This window comes from Aphanomyces invadans (genome assembly GCF_000520115.1).
Source record: "Aphanomyces invadans strain NJM9701 unplaced genomic scaffold supercont1.31, whole genome shotgun sequence".
Taxonomy (NCBI): Eukaryota; Oomycota; class Saprolegniomycetes; order Saprolegniales; family Verrucalvaceae; genus Aphanomyces; species Aphanomyces invadans.
In genome coordinates this window covers 583,371-598,829 of record NW_008580176.1, presented here as the reverse complement: position 1 = coordinate 598,829, position 15,459 = coordinate 583,371, and the positions used below count along the sequence as shown (strand labels likewise).

Genomic DNA, 15,459 nt, shown 5'->3' with positions numbered 1-15,459 from the left:
GGCGTCCTGCCGCAATCGTTTGCCGAGCCCATCGAAGGCGAGCACGTCTTGATCAAGCACGTGAACTCGTCGTTCATCGGGACGCCGTTGGAGTCGCTTCTTCGTGCGAACAAGTGGAATGTCCTTGTCGTCGTTGGCCTCACGACTTCCCATTGCGTCAGCACCACTGTGCGCATGGCTGGCAACTTGGGGTTCACCGTCTACTTGCCTTGCGACGCCACTGCAATGTTCGAGCACACCACCGCACCGGGAAGCAAACTGCAGACCCCCAACTTTGACGCGGAAACCGTCCACGAGATCTCCCTTGGAGTGCTACACAACGAATTCGCCACTGTCTTGAAGACAGCCGACGTCTTGGCTGCGCTGACACCATAAAGCTCAGGCGAATTCAACCTGTCAACGCATGCTGCATCGAATTCCTCGAATCTCGTCTTCTTCCACCTGGCGCATGGCCGTGGTCTTTTTTCGAGGTTACTACTTTTTGAATAAATAAATATACGTGCATTTAAATAAAATTCCTCTGACAATTGATATTGCGTCAACCTTGAACATTCGATATTGTCGCCCCTGACCGACATCATGGCGACAACCAAGCGCGCACGCCGCGGCGCAGCCGAAACCTCCGATGCCAAGGACGTGGTCAAGCCGACAGCTTCCGAGGAGAAAGTCACCGAAAGCGATGTCGCGATGCCCAAGGTGGTTCGTGTCTTTCTGGTGTGTGCGACGTCCATTATGGCCAACTATGCGTGGCAGAACCGTGGAGTGGTGACGGACCACCTGTACAACGACAACCAGACACCGACGCAGCAGACCATGATCTCCGTGTTTGCCTACTTTGCACTCATGGGTGTGATCTTCTTGGGCGGGCTTGTCATGAGCAAGGTTACCGTGCTGACGTCGCGCTTGTTGTGATGGTCCACCTGCGGTCGCGTCCTTCGTCCAAATGACGCAACGCTATCATCATGCAGCTTCCATGGCTCACCAAGCACATGGAATAGAGAGCTTTTAAACTACGCATAGAAGGGCGGTCAACAAGTGTGATCTAGCTGGCCAGCCATGGAGCACACAAACTGCTTGTGGCCGCCAGCTCGGCACTCCTTTCATTTGTTGTGAGCGGCTTGAGGTTGTACGGATAAAAACATGTTATCCGTAGCTGCTTCCAAGTCGAAAAACGATGTGGGGAATCCATCTTCTGGGGGCCGTGACGCTGGCGCTGTCGCTGCACCTCCTAGCGGCCGCGACAGTCGAGGACATCCTATTTGCGGTGCTTTTAGTCCTTTTTGCCATATTTGTGGCTGACGAATGCCTACTTCGCTACCACAGTCGACAACTCGAAGCGATTGCGCCTCGTGTGGATGGCGTCGCAGTTGTCACGGGTGCATCGTCTGGACTGGGTCGGGAAATCGCGTACCTCCTCGGGGAGAAGGGATTTCACCTTGTTCTAGTTGGTCGGTCGAAGGAAAGATTGGAGCGTATTGCCGTCGAGATTCACGACGTGTGGGATGTCCACGTGCACGTGTGTGTGACTGACCTGGGTACCCCAGCAGGACCGCCCACTATCGTCGATTTTGTCGCGTCCTTGAAGCTCGAGATCGATATCCTCGTCAACTGCGCAGGCGGCACCCAACGTGGCGTCTTTTCCACGTTGTCTTCGACCACGATCACGGACATGATGCAGTTGAACGTTCTCTCTGTTACATCGTTGTGCCACCTCGTGCTTCCCTCCATGCTCGCGCGCAAATCGGGTCGTATATTAAACATCTCTTCAATCTCTGGCGCAAATGCCATGCCGTTGGCGGCAATGTACGCCGCGTCCAAGGCATTTATGCTGCGTTTGAGTCAAGGGTTGGCCTTTGAATGTCGAGGCCAAGTGGGGGTCACGGCTTTCTGTCCAGGTAAGTTCAATTACTCGTATTTCGTGCTGTAAGCTGGTGAAACTCGATGATGCAGGCCCGCTTCGTACCCAGTTTGCAACGACGACCGGGTCGGCCAATTCCATCATGTTCAAGTTGCCCTTTTTCGTGCACGACGTCAACGTCGCAGCCAAATGCGCCGTGGCATCTATGTTGGACGGCGACGTCATTGCGTTCGACTCGTGGATGAGTAAATTGCTCTACTTTGCAGGCTCCACTTTTGCTGAAAAGCGATTGACGTTGACTCTCTCCGCGTGCTGCTGGAGTGACATGGACGCAATTCGAGATGCTATATGGAGCTAACGCGCAAATCATTCCTTTGTCGCGCGAACGGCGATAACGATCGTCCACTTCGCCACCGTAACACTTCAATTCCAAGAAATCCAACAGCGTTCCCTGGTCAACCGAGAATTGGTGCTCGCAGCAGTCGTGCAACAGTACTTTGTGCGCCGCCCGGCATGGATGCAGTAATTCGTTGGACCACCAACGACGCACGAGCCTAGCAGCAGCTGAAGAACGGGCAGATGCGTCGGTGGAGGAGTAGCGCGTGGTGGTGGCGCGCGATCTGGCGCGATGGTGAACTGGAAAATGTGCACAGAACCACGAAACCTCGGCAGTCGAAGGATTGCCAATGTAAATGGAATTCATCTATCACAGCAGAATATTCCATTTTAGACAAGCTCATTTAAGTGTTGTCGGCCATTCAACCAAAACACTATTCAAAAATAAATTGTGCGTTTCAATACTAAACTCAAGTTAAATATAATGACCGGATCTAGATGCCCAAGTCTCGGCCGTGGTGAGTCATCTCAGAACGATGGGAGTCCAAGTCGCGACCACGCAAGCAGGCAACGGCGAACGCCCCAAGCAAGGCCAGACGTGCGTGATGCACTACACTGGCAAGGTAATCGATGGTGGTGCACGTGAGAGTATGCATACGAGGATTCTCATCGCAATGGCAGCTGGAAGACGGAACTGAGTTTGACTCGTCGTACAAGAAGAACCGCCCGTTCCAATTCCCCCTTGGTGTTGGCCGCGTCATTCAAGGTACACTGAATAGTTTTTGTCTACTCGTGGTGTGACTCCATGTTACATCTACAGGCTGGGACGAAGGCGTTGCGCAAATGTCCAAGGGCGAAAAGGCCGTCTTGACGATCTCGGGCGACTACGGCTATGGTGCTCGCGGCGTCCCAGGCGTGATCCCTCCCAACGCCACTTTGATCTTTGAAGTCCACCTCGAAGACTTCCATTAAATCATATCAAGGTTGCGGTGGTGTGATTGGCATTAAGTGGGAACGAAAGTGCTCTACTGCATGAAACGTAATGTGCTGCGGGGCCACAGCGAGGCATATCCGACCCTGTGTGTCGGGCGCAACAAAATCCACCAGATCAAAAGGCGATATTCAAAGCATTGTTTGAAAACAAAACGTCGTGTTGTCTGTCGCATACAATGGTGGCCAACACAAGCGGGATGAGGTCGCAAGAATCTACAAGGTTCATCTATTGATTGCACTAGAACAATGGCTTAGCGGCAGCGTCGCGGAACGATTGGAACGACGACAAACCAGGGTATTGCGCGCGCAACATCATCGCGCGGAAGTTCGTGTTGGGCGATGCGACAACCGGGGCAGTGTTCACGACCGCGGGAGTCGCGACGGTGTGGAATCCCTGGCGCTGCTTGTGCTTGGGACTCTTGTCACAGATCACGTACACTTTGCCGCGGCGGCGAACGGTCTTGCACGAGTCGCACATCTTCTTCACGGACGAGCGGACCTTCATCTTGATGGGATCCTTGTTGTGCGTTGATGGTTGGGAATTGCCTACACCATATATTCAAACGTAGAGGTTGAACTTATTGATATTCAAAGGCTTCGTTTGACTTTTCGACAAGATGAAATTTATCGCGAAATCCAGACGTAATTGACTGATATTTTCGACATATTTTGCAGTGTTCAGGTTCCTTGGATGCGACATCTCAGACGAGCAGATATTCAATTTTTTGCTTTTGTTTGGAAATGTGCAAAAAACATCATATAGAGGGATTTTGAGCGAAGTGTTGAGATATTAGTTGTCACAGGAAAATCTACGAATTTTGCTCCACGTCAATTCACGGAAACCCAACATGTCGAAGGACGAAGAGGACCGCAACCTGTATGCAGTGTATGTCGTCGCAGGGGCAGTGCTCGTGCTCCTTCTTGCATTCATCATCAAGCTAGCTGCATCTGGAAGCAGCCCTGGAGGAAAGCGCGATGTGATTCTGTTGCTGGGACCGTGTGGTGGTGGCAAGACTGCGTTGTTTCATCGCTTGCGCGATGGGCCGTCGAAGGTGGACACGGTGACATCAATGAAGGAAACGCTGGAAACTTTTCCATTGTTTGATGAAGAGGCCGCGACTGTGTCCGTGTTGGACTTTCCAGGGCATGAGCGGCTGCGAAGTCAAGTGTCGCAGTTCTACCCCATTGCGAAGAAGCTTGTGTTTGTGGTCGACGCCACGACGGTCGGTGACGCCGCGCAAGTTCGTAAAGCTGCTGAGTACGTCTGCGATTCCGCTTCGTTGCACTGATCGTCATGATAGATTTTTGTATGACATCTTCGTCCACCCCAAAGTCCACGATAACGGCATTCCACTCCTCGTTGCGTGCAGCAAGGCTGATGTAGCGACCGCCGCCACGCCCTCGCACATTCAATCCCTCCTAGAAACGGAGTTGTACGTTCATAATGGTACTCGAGCGGTGTTGTCTGACAACATGGTAGGTCTCAATTGAAGAGCACGCGGGCGTCCCTTGAAGCGCACGACGACGACGAGTCCATTCCACTTGGCCGCGAGAACGTTCCGTTTGCATTTGACGTCGACGCCCCTTGCGAGGTCGTGTTTGAATCGTACTCGATCCATTCCGCCGAAGCCATTGCGCCGCTCTTGGACTTTATTCTTCAGGAATAGAAACGACTTTTTGGCATTTTTGTGTCATCATGAAGCATTTTGATTCGCCACATAATTTTGTTTTATCCACTCATACATCGATTCCTAAATGGCTACATTTTGATTGACTGAAATGTCATGATTTTATCCAATGGACGGCAAGTTCAAAACAACACAACAAATGTGACTCGACATGAGCTTGGCATTACCCCAAAAGCGCCAGGGTTGTGCCGAGCCCGTACAAGTGCCCGGCATACTTGCTGGCATTTTCAACCTTCCCTTCGCAGTACAGGTCCAGCATCTTGAAGAACACGCCCGCCGTCAGCAGTGCATCCGACCCCGCTTGATGCATGGTCCCAATGCGTTCGACTTGAAGGTCTTCGGCCAAGCGGCTCAGGCCGCCCATCTTGTCGTAGTCAAACGCGAGGTACTTCAGATCGTACGAAGACGGAAAGTAGAGCTGAAACAGCTCAAAGAACGAGTCTTCATCGGACGGAAGCGGCGCGCACGTCAAGATCTTGAGCAGATAACCAAAGTCGTACGATCCTTGAAAGTTCAACCACTTGATGTTCGGTTCAAGGACGAGGCCGGACGGGACGAGCAGCTCGCTACCGTGGAGAATAAGCACAAGTCTCATCTACGCAAGGAGCCGTCATGGACGTACCCGAAGCGAGTTACTTCGATACCACACTCTTCGTGCTTAGCGAAGTCGATGCCCGACTGCTTGAGCAACTCAATCGAGTTCTCGGCGTACATGTCTTCGTTGAGGCTGAACTTAAAATTGAATTGCCAAACTGGGCAGTCCCTCATGACCGTCCCGTCTTCATGGAAGAACGCAAGGCCGAGCTGAATGATCCGCAACAGATCCACATTGCAACGTAAGGTTTGATACTGGTACTCCGTGGTCGTGGTGAACGATCCAATCGGACGAGCCACAACCCCCGGAAACTCCGTGTCCATTGCGACGTAGCACTTGCGGCGCACAATTTGGCGGACCTTCTTCATCTCTTCGTCAAGGTTGCTTGCCCACACATCGCGGATCTCCACCTCTTCACCCATGTACCCGCGCATCCTGCTCACCCTCCGAGTGTGGGTGGGGTCGTCGTGCAGTGTTATCCGAACCTCCCTTCGTTATCCGGAATTCCCAACGCCGTGGCATTCAAACCACTTGAAGCACTTGGTCAAAGCTCATGAGGGACTTGTGTTGCGCTGGCCGATACGCCGATCACGGACGACATCCGATGCCAAGAATCCGTCCTACCACGTCTACTGCGCTGCGCAGAGTTTACTTCCGCTTGCAATAGAGCTCTAAATTCACTGCAGCATGATGTGCAGTGTTCATTCTCCAGGACTAGAGTTGTTTCAATGGTCTTGGCGCTCCAAGTTCACCCGCCGTCCATGCTGATTGCATAGAGGGGCGTCCCAACCACGCCCTCGACGGCCGCCGGAATGCGGACCACTTGCTGGTGTCGCATGACCACCGATGTCGAATCGAATTGAGTGTACGTTGGGGGGATTCGTCAAAAGTCGCGATGTGGGGGAAAAAGGGGATGCGTTTATTGAATTTCACAGTTTTACGTAGACCTGGGACAAGTTGATGCATGAAGATATAGAGGTCTACATTGTCAAGATCACCGACAAACACGATGCTGGAGCGGGTGCACCCGAAGCAGATCCACAAGCATGTGCTGGGGACGTGGCTTGAGGAGAGCTTTGCGAGCGGCAAGCCGAGGAGTATCAACGACGCTATCCGGTATTGTTCCTTGCACATCGACGGGTTCACAGACAAGAAGATCCGCAGCCAGCGTGCGTGGGTCTCGCGTGCAATTCGGTCGCTCGACTTGGACGAGTACATCTCGCGCAGCAAACCGACGTCGTCAAAGAAGCCGAAAATAGTTCTGATGTCTCCTTCATCGCCATCGACGCTACAAGATGTTGAGCGCGAAGTGTCCGAGATTTTAGTACAAATGCAGGACGACTCGTCGTTCGCCCAATCGGCCTCGGGCAATTGGTGCCACCCGCCGCCGCCAATGCACTTTACGCCGATACCACCACACTACGAAGACTCGAACGCAACGTCGTGGGGCACTCGGCCACCGCTCCCGCCGCTCTATTCCCCGCACCACACAGCCCCTTCCTCGACCATGTCAGACAGGCAGCACTTCAATCCATTTGCACAACGACGCCTGACGGACGGAGACTACGAACCACCTTCACGATGGTAGGACGATTGCCGCGGCATCCAGGGCGCGCAACACGTAGACGTTCACATAGACAACAACTGCGCACGAGGATGAGTGTAAGGCACATAAAGTCACATCATGAATAAATCCAGCAATTTCTGAACCACTCCGAGCAACGCAGTCGCTGAACGAGTGCAACTACAGTACCACACAATATCAGCCTATTTCTTGCACGACTGCGGCGACAACAGTACCTGTGGTGCTATTCGCGACCGCACCTGGATTTTTTCAGCTGAACATGGCGTGTGGTAGAGGCTAGCAAAGCACGCGACAATGTGTCCCCCTCAGACGATGCTTCCCGCACTCTGCACCGTTGGTCGTCTATGCATCTGAGAAAGGTTGTACTCTATAGACGACTACAACGTACTGTTTCCCGTTGGGAGCGCGCGGCGCGCTCCGTCACGATGGAATTCAACCCAATACCGCCAGCACGGGGACGCAGTCGCGAGGCAGCATCCACCAAGACGCATCGGGTACCTGCCGTCCCATCCGCGTCGTGTTCCATGTTCCTTCCGACGGGAGAGGCGGGCTATCCGGAAACGTAACCATGTTTTCGTCGGGATATCCGGAGGGTTCTCGGCTCGTCACGAGGGTGTCACGTATGGATATGTCGACCGCATGACCTAGATCATCCACCCGTGCTGTCAGTCTGCAAGATGAGGACAAATGCCGACGGTAGATGGACGGCATGCATGGAGGGGGACCGTGGCATGTATACACCCGTACGAATGGACTCTGTGTCTGGGGATGCAGTGTGCCTTGCATCGGTTACACATGATGACGACTGCATGTGGACCCTGCCCGCCGACTGTGAGATGCGCCGGCGGTCTTTGTCGACGCACGAGAGACTTGTATGCAGCGGCGGTGGTGATCGTGGATCTAGTTTCAAGCGGCAGCGAGCAACGACGAGCAGCAACTCTCGACAGTGGTGTACGTCTGCGTGGAAGGCTCTCCATCATCCACGCGTGTTTCGATGCCAAAATATCTTGTCCACTCAAGGAGGGACATTCCTCGTGATCAGTGGCAACGATACGAACGGCCATTTGGACTGTGTTTGGGATCGTCGCGAAGACACATGTGCAATCTACTCATCGGACGCCGAGTGCACGTCGTGGCTGACTGCTCTGGACGACACAACCACCTTGCGGCGGCATGAAGTTCCGGAGAAGTTGCGTTCAAAGATAGTGTTCGACAAATACAGTCCCCTCTCCAGGCACCTCGACATTCCAATAATCTTCTCCGTGTTGCCCACAACGATGATCCCTGCGAACATGACCGCGCAATCTACGCTACCACCCACAGCATCACCCGGTGGATGGACCGACGAAGCCACAGTCCTGATCGTTTCCATATCCGTCGCGATTGCCGTGTTGGCCGCCTGGATTGGGTTTCTCCTGTACCGGCGTCGAAGCAACATGGCTGCATCTTTCCACGACAACGACGACGGCTTGCCTCAGTATGCACAGATGATGGAAACAACGCCCGCGCCACCGTTGAATCTGTCGTCCCTGGAAGTGTACCGCATTGCCGCCCACGACATCGCAATCACGTCGATGCTTGGGTCCGGCGGGTTCGCAGACGTGTACCTCGGCAGGTTCTGTGGCCAAGAAGTTGCGGTCAAGACGCTGCTACGGAACCACCCGACGCGGCGGGAGGTCGCCGCCTTTGCTGACGAAATTCAAATCCTCGCCATGTACGAAAAACGGCCATTCGATTGAAGAATGTTGATCCATTTCGAGTTTAAACAGCGGAAACACCAACATTCTCCGTAGGTTGCACTCGCCGTTCATCGTCGAGTTTGTTGGCGCGAGTTGGGCCGACGACAACGCCAGGGATCTCCAGTGCGTCATCGAGTACATGAATCGAGGCGACCTGAAGGAAGTGCTGTCGACGCATGCACCGGACGAGTTCCCGTGGACGGAGAAGCTTCTTTGCATTCAAAGCATCGTTGAAGGGTTGGTGTACCTCCACTCGTTCCCGATCATCCACCGCGACCTCAAGTCGAGAAATGTCCTGCTCGATACGTTCAAGGGCACGAAACTGACCGATTTTGGCGGATCGCGAGAAGAAACGACATCGACGATGACGGCCGGTGTCGGTACATATCGATGGATGGCACCGGAGGTGCTGCTCTCGCATCGCTACACCACCGCCGCCGACGTCTACTCGTTTGGTACGCTTCACTACGGATGGAGTGGACAGGACATCATTTGATGCGTAGGCATGGTGCTAACAGAATTCGACACGCACGACATCCCATTCGTGCATTTAAAAGACCCCGCGACTGGAAAGGCCTTGGCTGACGTCACTATCGTCGGCCTGCTTGTCTCGGACGCTGTGGACATTCCCTTCTCCCATGCGATGCCACCTTGGCTTGCGGCACTTGGACAGCGCTGTGTGTCTCGCGATCCGACGCACCGACCATCGTCCGCTGAAATTGCAAGCCTCTTGCGCGAGCAAATGCAAGTCTAAAACGTGTCCACGGGAACAATCGAATGACGTGACGAGTCATCTTGTTCGCGTTCATGCTACTGTATGATCCACACTCGTCGGTGACCTCCTGCAATATCAGCACACGGCTCCCTCCCGGTCGAGTACCATCTTCTATCTCGCTAAAGGTAGTTCGGTCTCTCCCCCGACCACATGCATCTGCCCTGCGCCACCGCCAGGAGCGCTGTCGCTGCAGGTTGAAACCGTCTCGAAGGAATGTATGTGGCCTTGTCCTTGGGTTTAAGAGCTCTCTCTCGAGGACACCGTCGAATTTACAACTCAAACGTTCGATCGCCTGCAGTATATGTTCTTATAGCCAGGTGGGTAGAATGACGGTCGTTGCTTGTCACTTGACCGATGGTGATTGCACCACCACGCAGGAACCTCCGGCTGGACTCGGACATGCGTGCGCCATGGACAGTGCCATTCCCTGTGCATCCTACCTCTGCTTCTCTCGCCTCGAGCAATCGGTCGTCGTCGATTCTCCCGTTTCCCGAGGACAGGTTCATCGCACTCGGGGCTATCGAAAACCACGCGCTGGACGCAGCACACGATGGAGCGGAAGTGCTGCTGACAACCATCGCAAAGCCCTTGCACGAGTACAGTCCTTATGCATGTATGCTGCGGACTTGTCGATCATGACGAGCATGGTAGGAACGCGTGGCGACGACTCGAATGCCTCCGAGACATCAAGCACCCACATGTTCAATCGGTTGTTGGGATGTTTGACAAGAACAACTTGACAGTGTGCGTGGTGCAGACCGTGCAATCCGCCGCGTCGACTGCGCAACCTCTGCTACAGGAAGTCATGTACCTACACGGATACACCGAAGCCCAGGTGCGTGCGGAGCCGCTCTCGACACCATCTCCCGCTCGATTCCATTGCCTACACTAGCTGCGACGTCGGGCCGTCGGTCTCCTCAACGCCTTGCATGCCCTTCATGCCAAGGGAATAGTCCACGGCAACCTGACCCTCGGCAATCTCTTTGTATGCGATCTCTCTCCTCGATGTGTGACTTCAACGCGTGCCCGCAGGTTCACCCACACGAACACCTCGTGCTTCACGTGCCAGTGCAGCTCGATCCATGGCGCATCACGTCCGTCCCCGCCACTTCCGAGGACAAATCCCACGACATGTACTGCTTACATGGGAGTATTCCTCTACTGCATCGAGTAAACGCTGTGATGGGGTTCCCATAGCTTCAGTTTTGGGATCGTGCTGTACGTGCTCGCATGTGGCCGCCATCCGTTCGCGACGGCGGTGACGTCTCCCATGGCGGAAGTACTCCATCCTCCCCAAAGCCCTTCCTCGCAACGCCATCCGTGACTAGATCCTATGCAACATGGACACACCGTCGTTCGCCATCGACCGGACCGCCCTTCTCCACCTCTCGTCCAGCGCCCAGCACGTCATTCTCGATTGCCTTACCACTCCTCGTACTATCTCGATCACAGTTCGTACATCACGCTGACGTGTCTCCATCCATGGTAGGTGCATTGACGACTGCGGACCTCCGGCACCGCCAGTGGTTGTGCATGGCGATGGCTAATTCGCCACCTGCATCTGCAGCCCCTCCTCCGTCCAAGCTGCTGGCCTTTGCGCCGCCAGTCCAGCCCACTACTGAGACGGTCGGTACCTCCTACACTCCACTTGCAAGTCGATGGTCCATGTTTTGTGTGGCTGTGGTGACTCGGTGCGGTCCAAGAAACAACCTTCTCAAGAAAACTCAACCGTGCGCGTGGTGGTAGTACGTCATGGTGCCGCCGCGAGCCCACCGCTCTGCATCCCGTGCGAAAACCACACACCTGGCCCCAAAAGTCGCCAGAGCTGCCGACGATAGCGACGACTCGACTCCTACGTCCGGCTACAGCACATTTGGTCACTATAGCGCCCTGCCGCCGTCTCTGTACGCTCCATTTCCATACGCAGCGCTGTCGCCGATCCAGTTCCAGGGACATCCGCATGCTTCGTTTGGACGAGACATCGCCCGGTCGATCGAGGCCTTTCCGTCCCCCGCCATGGCGTCGCTCTTGCCGACCCACCACTGCCACACGGTGGACTCGATCGGCCACACCCATGCCCCGGCCGCCTCCAGCCCCGTCAAGACCAGGGATCGGTCAGCGTCGTTAACTAGCCAAACCACAGGACCCCGTGGGAGGATGCGCCATCATGTTTCGTCGATGCCACACCTGCACTCGACTCGCGCAGTCAAGTTCAGCGCGTATGGTCCGCCCGCTTTGACGAACGCCACGTGCCGCGTGTTCATCTGGGCATATCTACCTCACCAAGCCGACGACGTCCGCGAACTGGCGGCGGCGCAACATGCCATGGAAACGGGGCGGTTGTCGAGAGGCCTCCAAGTGGAGTTTCGAGCCATGATTACGATCCGTTTGGAGCCTCCGGTCGGGTGGAAGTGCATCGGGGAGCTGTCCAAGTCGCTGCACTGGTACACAGCTCGTGCAACTTGCACGGACTGGTGGACGACGTGATTTTTCGCCGTAGGCTCGGCGACATGGAGCGGGTGTTTTTTGACGTCGAGTTGGACCCGGACGCGACGGAATGGTCGGCGCTGTGCCGCGCCCGCATTGTCGTCGGGACTCACGTCGCGATTCTTCATTTCTCGCTGCCAGCATCCATGGTCGGCCGACAGCGCCACCGTGGCATGGACGACGACGCCGCCGACGTCGAGTACCCGAGCTCGTTCGAAGAACTTGCGCCGCCCGTCGAGTCGGTCGTGATTCCGCGCCACGACTTGGTCTTTCAAGAACCTGTCGGGTCGGGCTTCTTTGGCACAGCGTACAAGGCATTGTACCTGCCGACAAACCAGCAGGTGCGACGACTCGATCCCGTGCAGTGACGTGTGGTGGACCATCGTGGTGCCTTGGGGACCTGACCGACAATGGACAGGTCGTGGTGAAAACGCTGCGGGAGGACGTCGGCGTGTCCAAGGCCGAATTCGAGCACGAAGTGCGTGCGCTGACAATGTTGAGCCACCACCCGCACATCGTCGACTTCGTCGGGGCCTGCGACGACGGCGTCGACCTGTCGATCGTGATGGAGTTTGTGGCAAACGGGAGCTTGGAAGGTTTCGTCTACAACACCGCGCCCAAACGCCACGAATTCTCGACGTTTATGAAGACGCTGCTTGCGCGCGATGCCGCCCATGGGATCTTGAACATCCACCAAGGCCATTTCGTCCACCGAGACATTGCGGCGCGGTACGTCGTTGTCGCGTTGGTTTGCTGATGGGTTTCTAGAAATTGTTTGGTCGACGACACTTTCCATGTGAAAGTGTGCGATTTTGGATTGTCGCGGCCGATGGACCGCGTCATGGTACGCTAGACGTTAAAGGAAGATGCGTGGGCATCGATCGCGGTGCCGTGGCGCGTGCGTGCCGTCACCTTGCATGCACTGAAAAATGCGCCATGCTTGAACGGATGGTGTGTTTAGGGCCATGTGCTTGACCGAGACTCGGCGGGACCGCTCAAATGGATGGCTCCTGAGAGCTTAGAGCTGCCGCACGTGTTCTCGACGGCGACCGATACGTACATGTTTGGTGTGCTGCTCTTTGAAATCATGATGGGAACGGAACCGTTCCCCGACTTGCCGCCCCACGAAGCCGCCGCGCTGGTCCTAGAAGGTACCAGATCCACCTAGCGTTTCAACTGAACGCCAAGCGGACCACTAGGCCATCGACTGTCCTTCGACGAGTGGCAAGAGTGTCCTGCGATGCACCACGACCTGCTCGAGCAGTGCTTTCGAGTCGACCCCCTTGAAAGACCATGTATGGGCCAAATCGCGGCCGCTCTAGATGACTGGCTCACGCATCAAGGCTGAGCCGTCGTGCCTGCATGCGATGGCCCGACTCGATCGGGACGGCGCCAATGGGACTCGGCGGGTGTTCTTACTTTTTTGCTGCAGCTGTAACGCGCAGCAACTTTCTTTACACGTCAATCCGCCCCGTGGATTGGCTAAAATTCCATCTTTTTCTACACGTGGAACTGGCCCTTTTTAGTTTACGCGTTTTGATTGGTGATATTAACTCGGATTTACACCAATAAGAATTTGGAAGTGTGTTATGTCGCGCGACTTTGGATCTGGCGCTCCGCCGATGGTGTGGACATGCTTCGGCGTGACGAGCTTGGGCTTTCGGTCCGTGCAGCTCAGCACCGCGACGGGGGACCTCGAGTGCGCGTCCCAGAATGGCATCACATGCACCAGCTTTACCACGTTGAGCCAGTGTTTGTCGCAAACGCAGTCGCTCGTGACAATTCCGTGCCCCATGTACATGCGGGCTGGAACCAACGTCAACTGTACCCAGGCGATCGTTGTTGGCGCCACTTCTAGTGCATCGTTGTATCAATGCCAGAACAGCGACCGATTGACCCCGGCGATTGCCGCGTTGCGTGTGGACGGTCAAGAAGCATACCAATGTTTCATCGAAACGCCGTCCAAATGCGCGTACGTGACGACAACCCAGTCGTGCCTTGGGCTGTTCATGTCGACATCCATCAAACCTGCGCCGATTGCCTTGCCCTGCAAACCACTTGACTTGTCCCAACCGCTGCCAGAGTTTTGCTTGTCGACGGGAGCCGCCTCTCCATCCAATCGGCCGTCCACGGTTGTCCCCGCTCCAACTTATGCTGCCAGCACTTCGACGTTTCCTCCACAGATGGAACAAGCGCCATCAACCACAGACACGTCGTCATCTAGCTCGTCGTCTTCGACGACTGTCACCGTCGCCGTCGCCATTCCCCTCGCCGTGGTCGCGATCGCCGTCGGCGTGTTCATTTACCTCAAGCGATCTCGGCGCCAAAAGAAAACCCCAGAAACGGAAGCCCCCCCGTACACCAAACACATCGATGACGACGTTACGCTGGATGCGAGCGTCGTGGATCTGTCTGCGCTGGTGGGATGCCGCATTCCCTCTCAAGATATTGTCAAGGGCAAGCTCATTGGCAAAGGCGGGTTTGGCCAGGTCTATCGCGGCACGTGTCTCGGCCAAGTGGTCGCGATCAAGGAGATCGTTGCGCGGCGGCAGCAGCACACCGCGGACGTCCAGAGTTTCGTCAGGGAAATGACGCTGTTGGCACGGTAGGTGGCACTCGCGAACCACGTCATCCCAATCGCTTGGTTCAACTAGGCTGGATTCGCCATATATTGTCGCGTTTCTCGGAGTTGCATGGACGTCAGATGCTGCCGCGGATTTTCAATGCGTCTTGGAGTACATGAACAACGGCGACCTGCGCGACTACTTGAAAGCCCACACGGCCGACACGTTTCCATGGGCCGCCAAGCTCAAATGTGTCGAGGCCATTGTGCAAGGACTGGTGTACCTGCACAGCCAGGGCGTGATCCACCGAGATTTGAAAACGCGCAATGTCTTGCTCGACAAGGTCAAAGGCACCAAGCTGTCGGATTTTGGGCTGTCGCGCACGGCCATGGCGAGTGACACGATGACGATGGGGGTCGGCACGTATCGGTACATGGCGCCCGAAGTGCTCCAATCGAGCCATTACAGCGCCAAGGCCGATCTGTACTCGCTTGGGATGGTGCTCAGCGAACTCGACACGCTCCAAGCGCCTTTTCACGACGTGCGCAATGCCAACGGCCAGCCTGTCACGGACGCCGTGCTCATCAACATAATCGTCAACCACACGGCGCCCATTCGGTTCTCCAACACCATGCCAAAGTGGCTCGTCGGGTTCGCCCACTTGTGTCTCCAGCGCAACCCAGACCTGCGCCCGTCGGCCAGCGACCTCCTCGACGCCATCCTGGACGAAAACAACACCGCGCGGCCGTCGCCCACCCATCTCTAACATGCTCTATTATGGTCGACGTGTTTGATTGGTCAATCGTTACAACCGCACACGGAATGCAAGCCTTGGATTG

The 15,459-nt window shown here is 55.4% G+C and overlaps 12 protein-coding genes across 13 annotated transcripts; 9 read left to right on the top strand and 3 right to left on the bottom strand.

Annotated features, from left to right (window-relative positions):
• Positions 1–174: 174 nt before the first annotated feature.
• Positions 175–375, top strand: H310_11447 (hypothetical protein; the record flags this gene model as incomplete). Its single annotated transcript, XM_008878136.1, has 1 exon — positions 175–375. The coding sequence occupies one exon, from the start codon at positions 175–177 to the stop codon at positions 373–375; it is 201 nt and encodes a 66-aa protein (XP_008876358.1).
• Positions 376–562: 187 nt separating this feature from the next.
• On the top strand, positions 563–1,155 carry H310_11446 (hypothetical protein). Its single transcript, XM_008878135.1, has 2 exons — positions 563–948; positions 999–1,155. Exon 1 carries the CDS (start codon positions 580–582, stop codon positions 910–912), a length of 333 nt encoding a protein of 110 aa, XP_008876357.1. The 5' UTR covers positions 563–579; the 3' UTR covers positions 913–948; positions 999–1,155.
• Positions 1,156–1,174: 19 nt separating this feature from the next.
• H310_11445 (hypothetical protein) lies at positions 1,175–2,371 on the top strand (the record flags this gene model as incomplete). The annotated part of the gene is made up of 2 exons (XM_008878134.1): positions 1,175–1,895; positions 1,951–2,371. The coding sequence occupies 2 exons, from the start codon at positions 1,175–1,177 to the stop codon at positions 2,214–2,216; spliced, it is 987 nt and encodes a 328-aa protein (XP_008876356.1). The 3' UTR covers positions 2,217–2,371.
• Positions 2,372–2,700: 329 nt separating this feature from the next.
• Positions 2,701–3,725, top strand: H310_11444 (hypothetical protein). The gene is made up of 3 exons (XM_008878133.1): positions 2,701–2,817; positions 2,876–2,960; positions 3,015–3,725. Exons 1-3 carry the CDS (start codon positions 2,731–2,733, stop codon positions 3,164–3,166), a joined length of 324 nt encoding a protein of 107 aa, XP_008876355.1. The 5' UTR covers positions 2,701–2,730; the 3' UTR covers positions 3,167–3,725.
• Positions 3,295–3,734, bottom strand: H310_11443 (50S ribosomal protein L36). The gene has a single exon (XM_008878132.1). The coding sequence runs from the start codon at positions 3,690–3,692 to the stop codon at positions 3,426–3,428; it is 267 nt and encodes an 88-aa protein (XP_008876354.1). The 5' UTR covers positions 3,693–3,734; the 3' UTR covers positions 3,295–3,425.
• A 264-nt stretch (positions 3,735–3,998) lies between these two features.
• On the top strand, positions 3,999–4,938 carry H310_11442 (hypothetical protein). The gene is made up of 3 exons (XM_008878131.1): positions 3,999–4,445; positions 4,489–4,620; positions 4,668–4,938. Exons 1-3 carry the CDS (start codon positions 4,036–4,038, stop codon positions 4,852–4,854), a joined length of 729 nt encoding a protein of 242 aa, XP_008876353.1. The 5' UTR covers positions 3,999–4,035; the 3' UTR covers positions 4,855–4,938.
• On the bottom strand, positions 4,905–5,941 carry H310_11441 (hypothetical protein). Its single transcript, XM_008878130.1, has 2 exons — positions 5,498–5,941; positions 4,905–5,441 (listed from the first exon to the last, which is right to left on the bottom strand). Exons 1-2 carry the CDS (start codon positions 5,902–5,904, stop codon positions 5,039–5,041), a joined length of 810 nt encoding a protein of 269 aa, XP_008876352.1. The 5' UTR covers positions 5,905–5,941; the 3' UTR covers positions 4,905–5,038.
• Positions 5,942–6,457: 516 nt separating this feature from the next.
• Positions 6,458–7,220, top strand: H310_11440 (hypothetical protein). Its single transcript, XM_008878129.1, has one exon. The coding sequence runs from the start codon at positions 6,480–6,482 to the stop codon at positions 7,056–7,058; it is 579 nt and encodes a 192-aa protein (XP_008876351.1). The 5' UTR covers positions 6,458–6,479; the 3' UTR covers positions 7,059–7,220.
• A 500-nt stretch (positions 7,221–7,720) lies between these two features.
• On the bottom strand, positions 7,721–8,119 carry H310_11439 (hypothetical protein; the record flags this gene model as incomplete). Its single annotated transcript, XM_008878128.1, has 1 exon — positions 7,721–8,119. The coding sequence occupies one exon, from the start codon at positions 8,117–8,119 to the stop codon at positions 7,721–7,723; it is 399 nt and encodes a 132-aa protein (XP_008876350.1).
• Positions 8,120–8,332: 213 nt separating this feature from the next.
• On the top strand, positions 8,333–9,548 carry H310_11438 (TKL protein kinase; the record flags this gene model as incomplete). The annotated part of the gene is made up of 3 exons (XM_008878127.1): positions 8,333–8,769; positions 8,849–9,249; positions 9,298–9,548. 3 exons carry the CDS (start codon positions 8,333–8,335, stop codon positions 9,546–9,548), a joined length of 1,089 nt encoding a protein of 362 aa, XP_008876349.1.
• Positions 9,549–9,923: 375 nt separating this feature from the next.
• On the top strand, positions 9,924–13,634 carry H310_11437 (the record flags this gene model as incomplete). Of its 2 annotated transcripts, XM_008878126.1 has the most annotated exons (13): positions 9,924–10,165; positions 10,221–10,404; positions 10,462–10,554; positions 10,602–10,702; positions 10,767–10,848; positions 10,898–11,003; positions 11,059–11,195; positions 11,316–12,013; positions 12,070–12,397; positions 12,475–12,785; positions 12,825–12,900; positions 13,018–13,207; positions 13,256–13,634. In XM_008878126.1, the coding sequence occupies 13 exons, from the start codon at positions 9,924–9,926 to the stop codon at positions 13,402–13,404; spliced, it is 2,697 nt and encodes an 898-aa protein (XP_008876348.1). In that variant the 3' UTR covers positions 13,405–13,634. The 2 variants fall into 2 exon arrangements, with proteins under 2 accessions (XP_008876348.1, XP_008876347.1); XM_008878125.1 differs by having other exon boundaries at positions 12,825–13,634.
• An 8-nt stretch (positions 13,635–13,642) lies between these two features.
• H310_11436 (TKL protein kinase) lies at positions 13,643–15,430 on the top strand. Its single transcript, XM_008878124.1, has 2 exons — positions 13,643–14,661; positions 14,711–15,430. The coding sequence occupies exons 1-2, from the start codon at positions 13,646–13,648 to the stop codon at positions 15,384–15,386; spliced, it is 1,692 nt and encodes a 563-aa protein (XP_008876346.1). The 5' UTR covers positions 13,643–13,645; the 3' UTR covers positions 15,387–15,430.
• Positions 15,431–15,459: the final 29 nt, after the last annotated feature.

What these genes read in the sequence shown, in the direction of transcription:
- H310_11446 (XM_008878135.1), top strand. Translation starts at nt 580, where the DNA reads ATGGCGACAACCAAGCGCGCACGCCGCGGCGCAGCCGAAACCTCCGAT.
- H310_11444 (XM_008878133.1), top strand. Translation starts at nt 2,731, where the DNA reads ATGGGAGTCCAAGTCGCGACCACGCAAGCAGGCAACGGCGAACGCCCC. An exon ending in TGATGCACTACACTGGCAAG is followed by an intron (nt 2,818 to 2,875) that starts GTAATCGATGGT and finishes TCGCAATGGCAG; the next exon opens with CTGGAAGACGGAACTGAGTT. An exon ending in TGTTGGCCGCGTCATTCAAG is followed by an intron (nt 2,961 to 3,014) that starts GTACACTGAATA and finishes TTACATCTACAG; the next exon opens with GCTGGGACGAAGGCGTTGCG.
- H310_11443 (XM_008878132.1), bottom strand. Translation starts at nt 3,692, where the DNA reads ATGAAGGTCCGCTCGTCCGTGAAGAAGATGTGCGACTCGTGCAAGACC.
- H310_11442 (XM_008878131.1), top strand. Translation starts at nt 4,036, where the DNA reads ATGTCGAAGGACGAAGAGGACCGCAACCTGTATGCAGTGTATGTCGTC. An exon ending in CAAGTTCGTAAAGCTGCTGA is followed by an intron (nt 4,446 to 4,488) that starts GTACGTCTGCGA and finishes TCGTCATGATAG; the next exon opens with ATTTTTGTATGACATCTTCG. An exon ending in TCCCTCCTAGAAACGGAGTT is followed by an intron (nt 4,621 to 4,667) that starts GTACGTTCATAA and finishes ACAACATGGTAG; the next exon opens with GTCTCAATTGAAGAGCACGC.
- H310_11441 (XM_008878130.1), bottom strand. Translation starts at nt 5,904, where the DNA reads ATGCGCGGGTACATGGGTGAAGAGGTGGAGATCCGCGATGTGTGGGCA. An exon ending in ATCGAAGTAACTCGCTTCGG is followed by an intron (nt 5,442 to 5,497) that starts GTACGTCCATGA and finishes TCTCCACGGTAG; the next exon opens with CGAGCTGCTCGTCCCGTCCG.
- H310_11440 (XM_008878129.1), top strand. Translation starts at nt 6,480, where the DNA reads ATGCTGGAGCGGGTGCACCCGAAGCAGATCCACAAGCATGTGCTGGGG.
- H310_11436 (XM_008878124.1), top strand. Translation starts at nt 13,646, where the DNA reads ATGTCGCGCGACTTTGGATCTGGCGCTCCGCCGATGGTGTGGACATGC. An exon ending in GAAATGACGCTGTTGGCACG is followed by an intron (nt 14,662 to 14,710) that starts GTAGGTGGCACT and finishes TGGTTCAACTAG; the next exon opens with GCTGGATTCGCCATATATTG.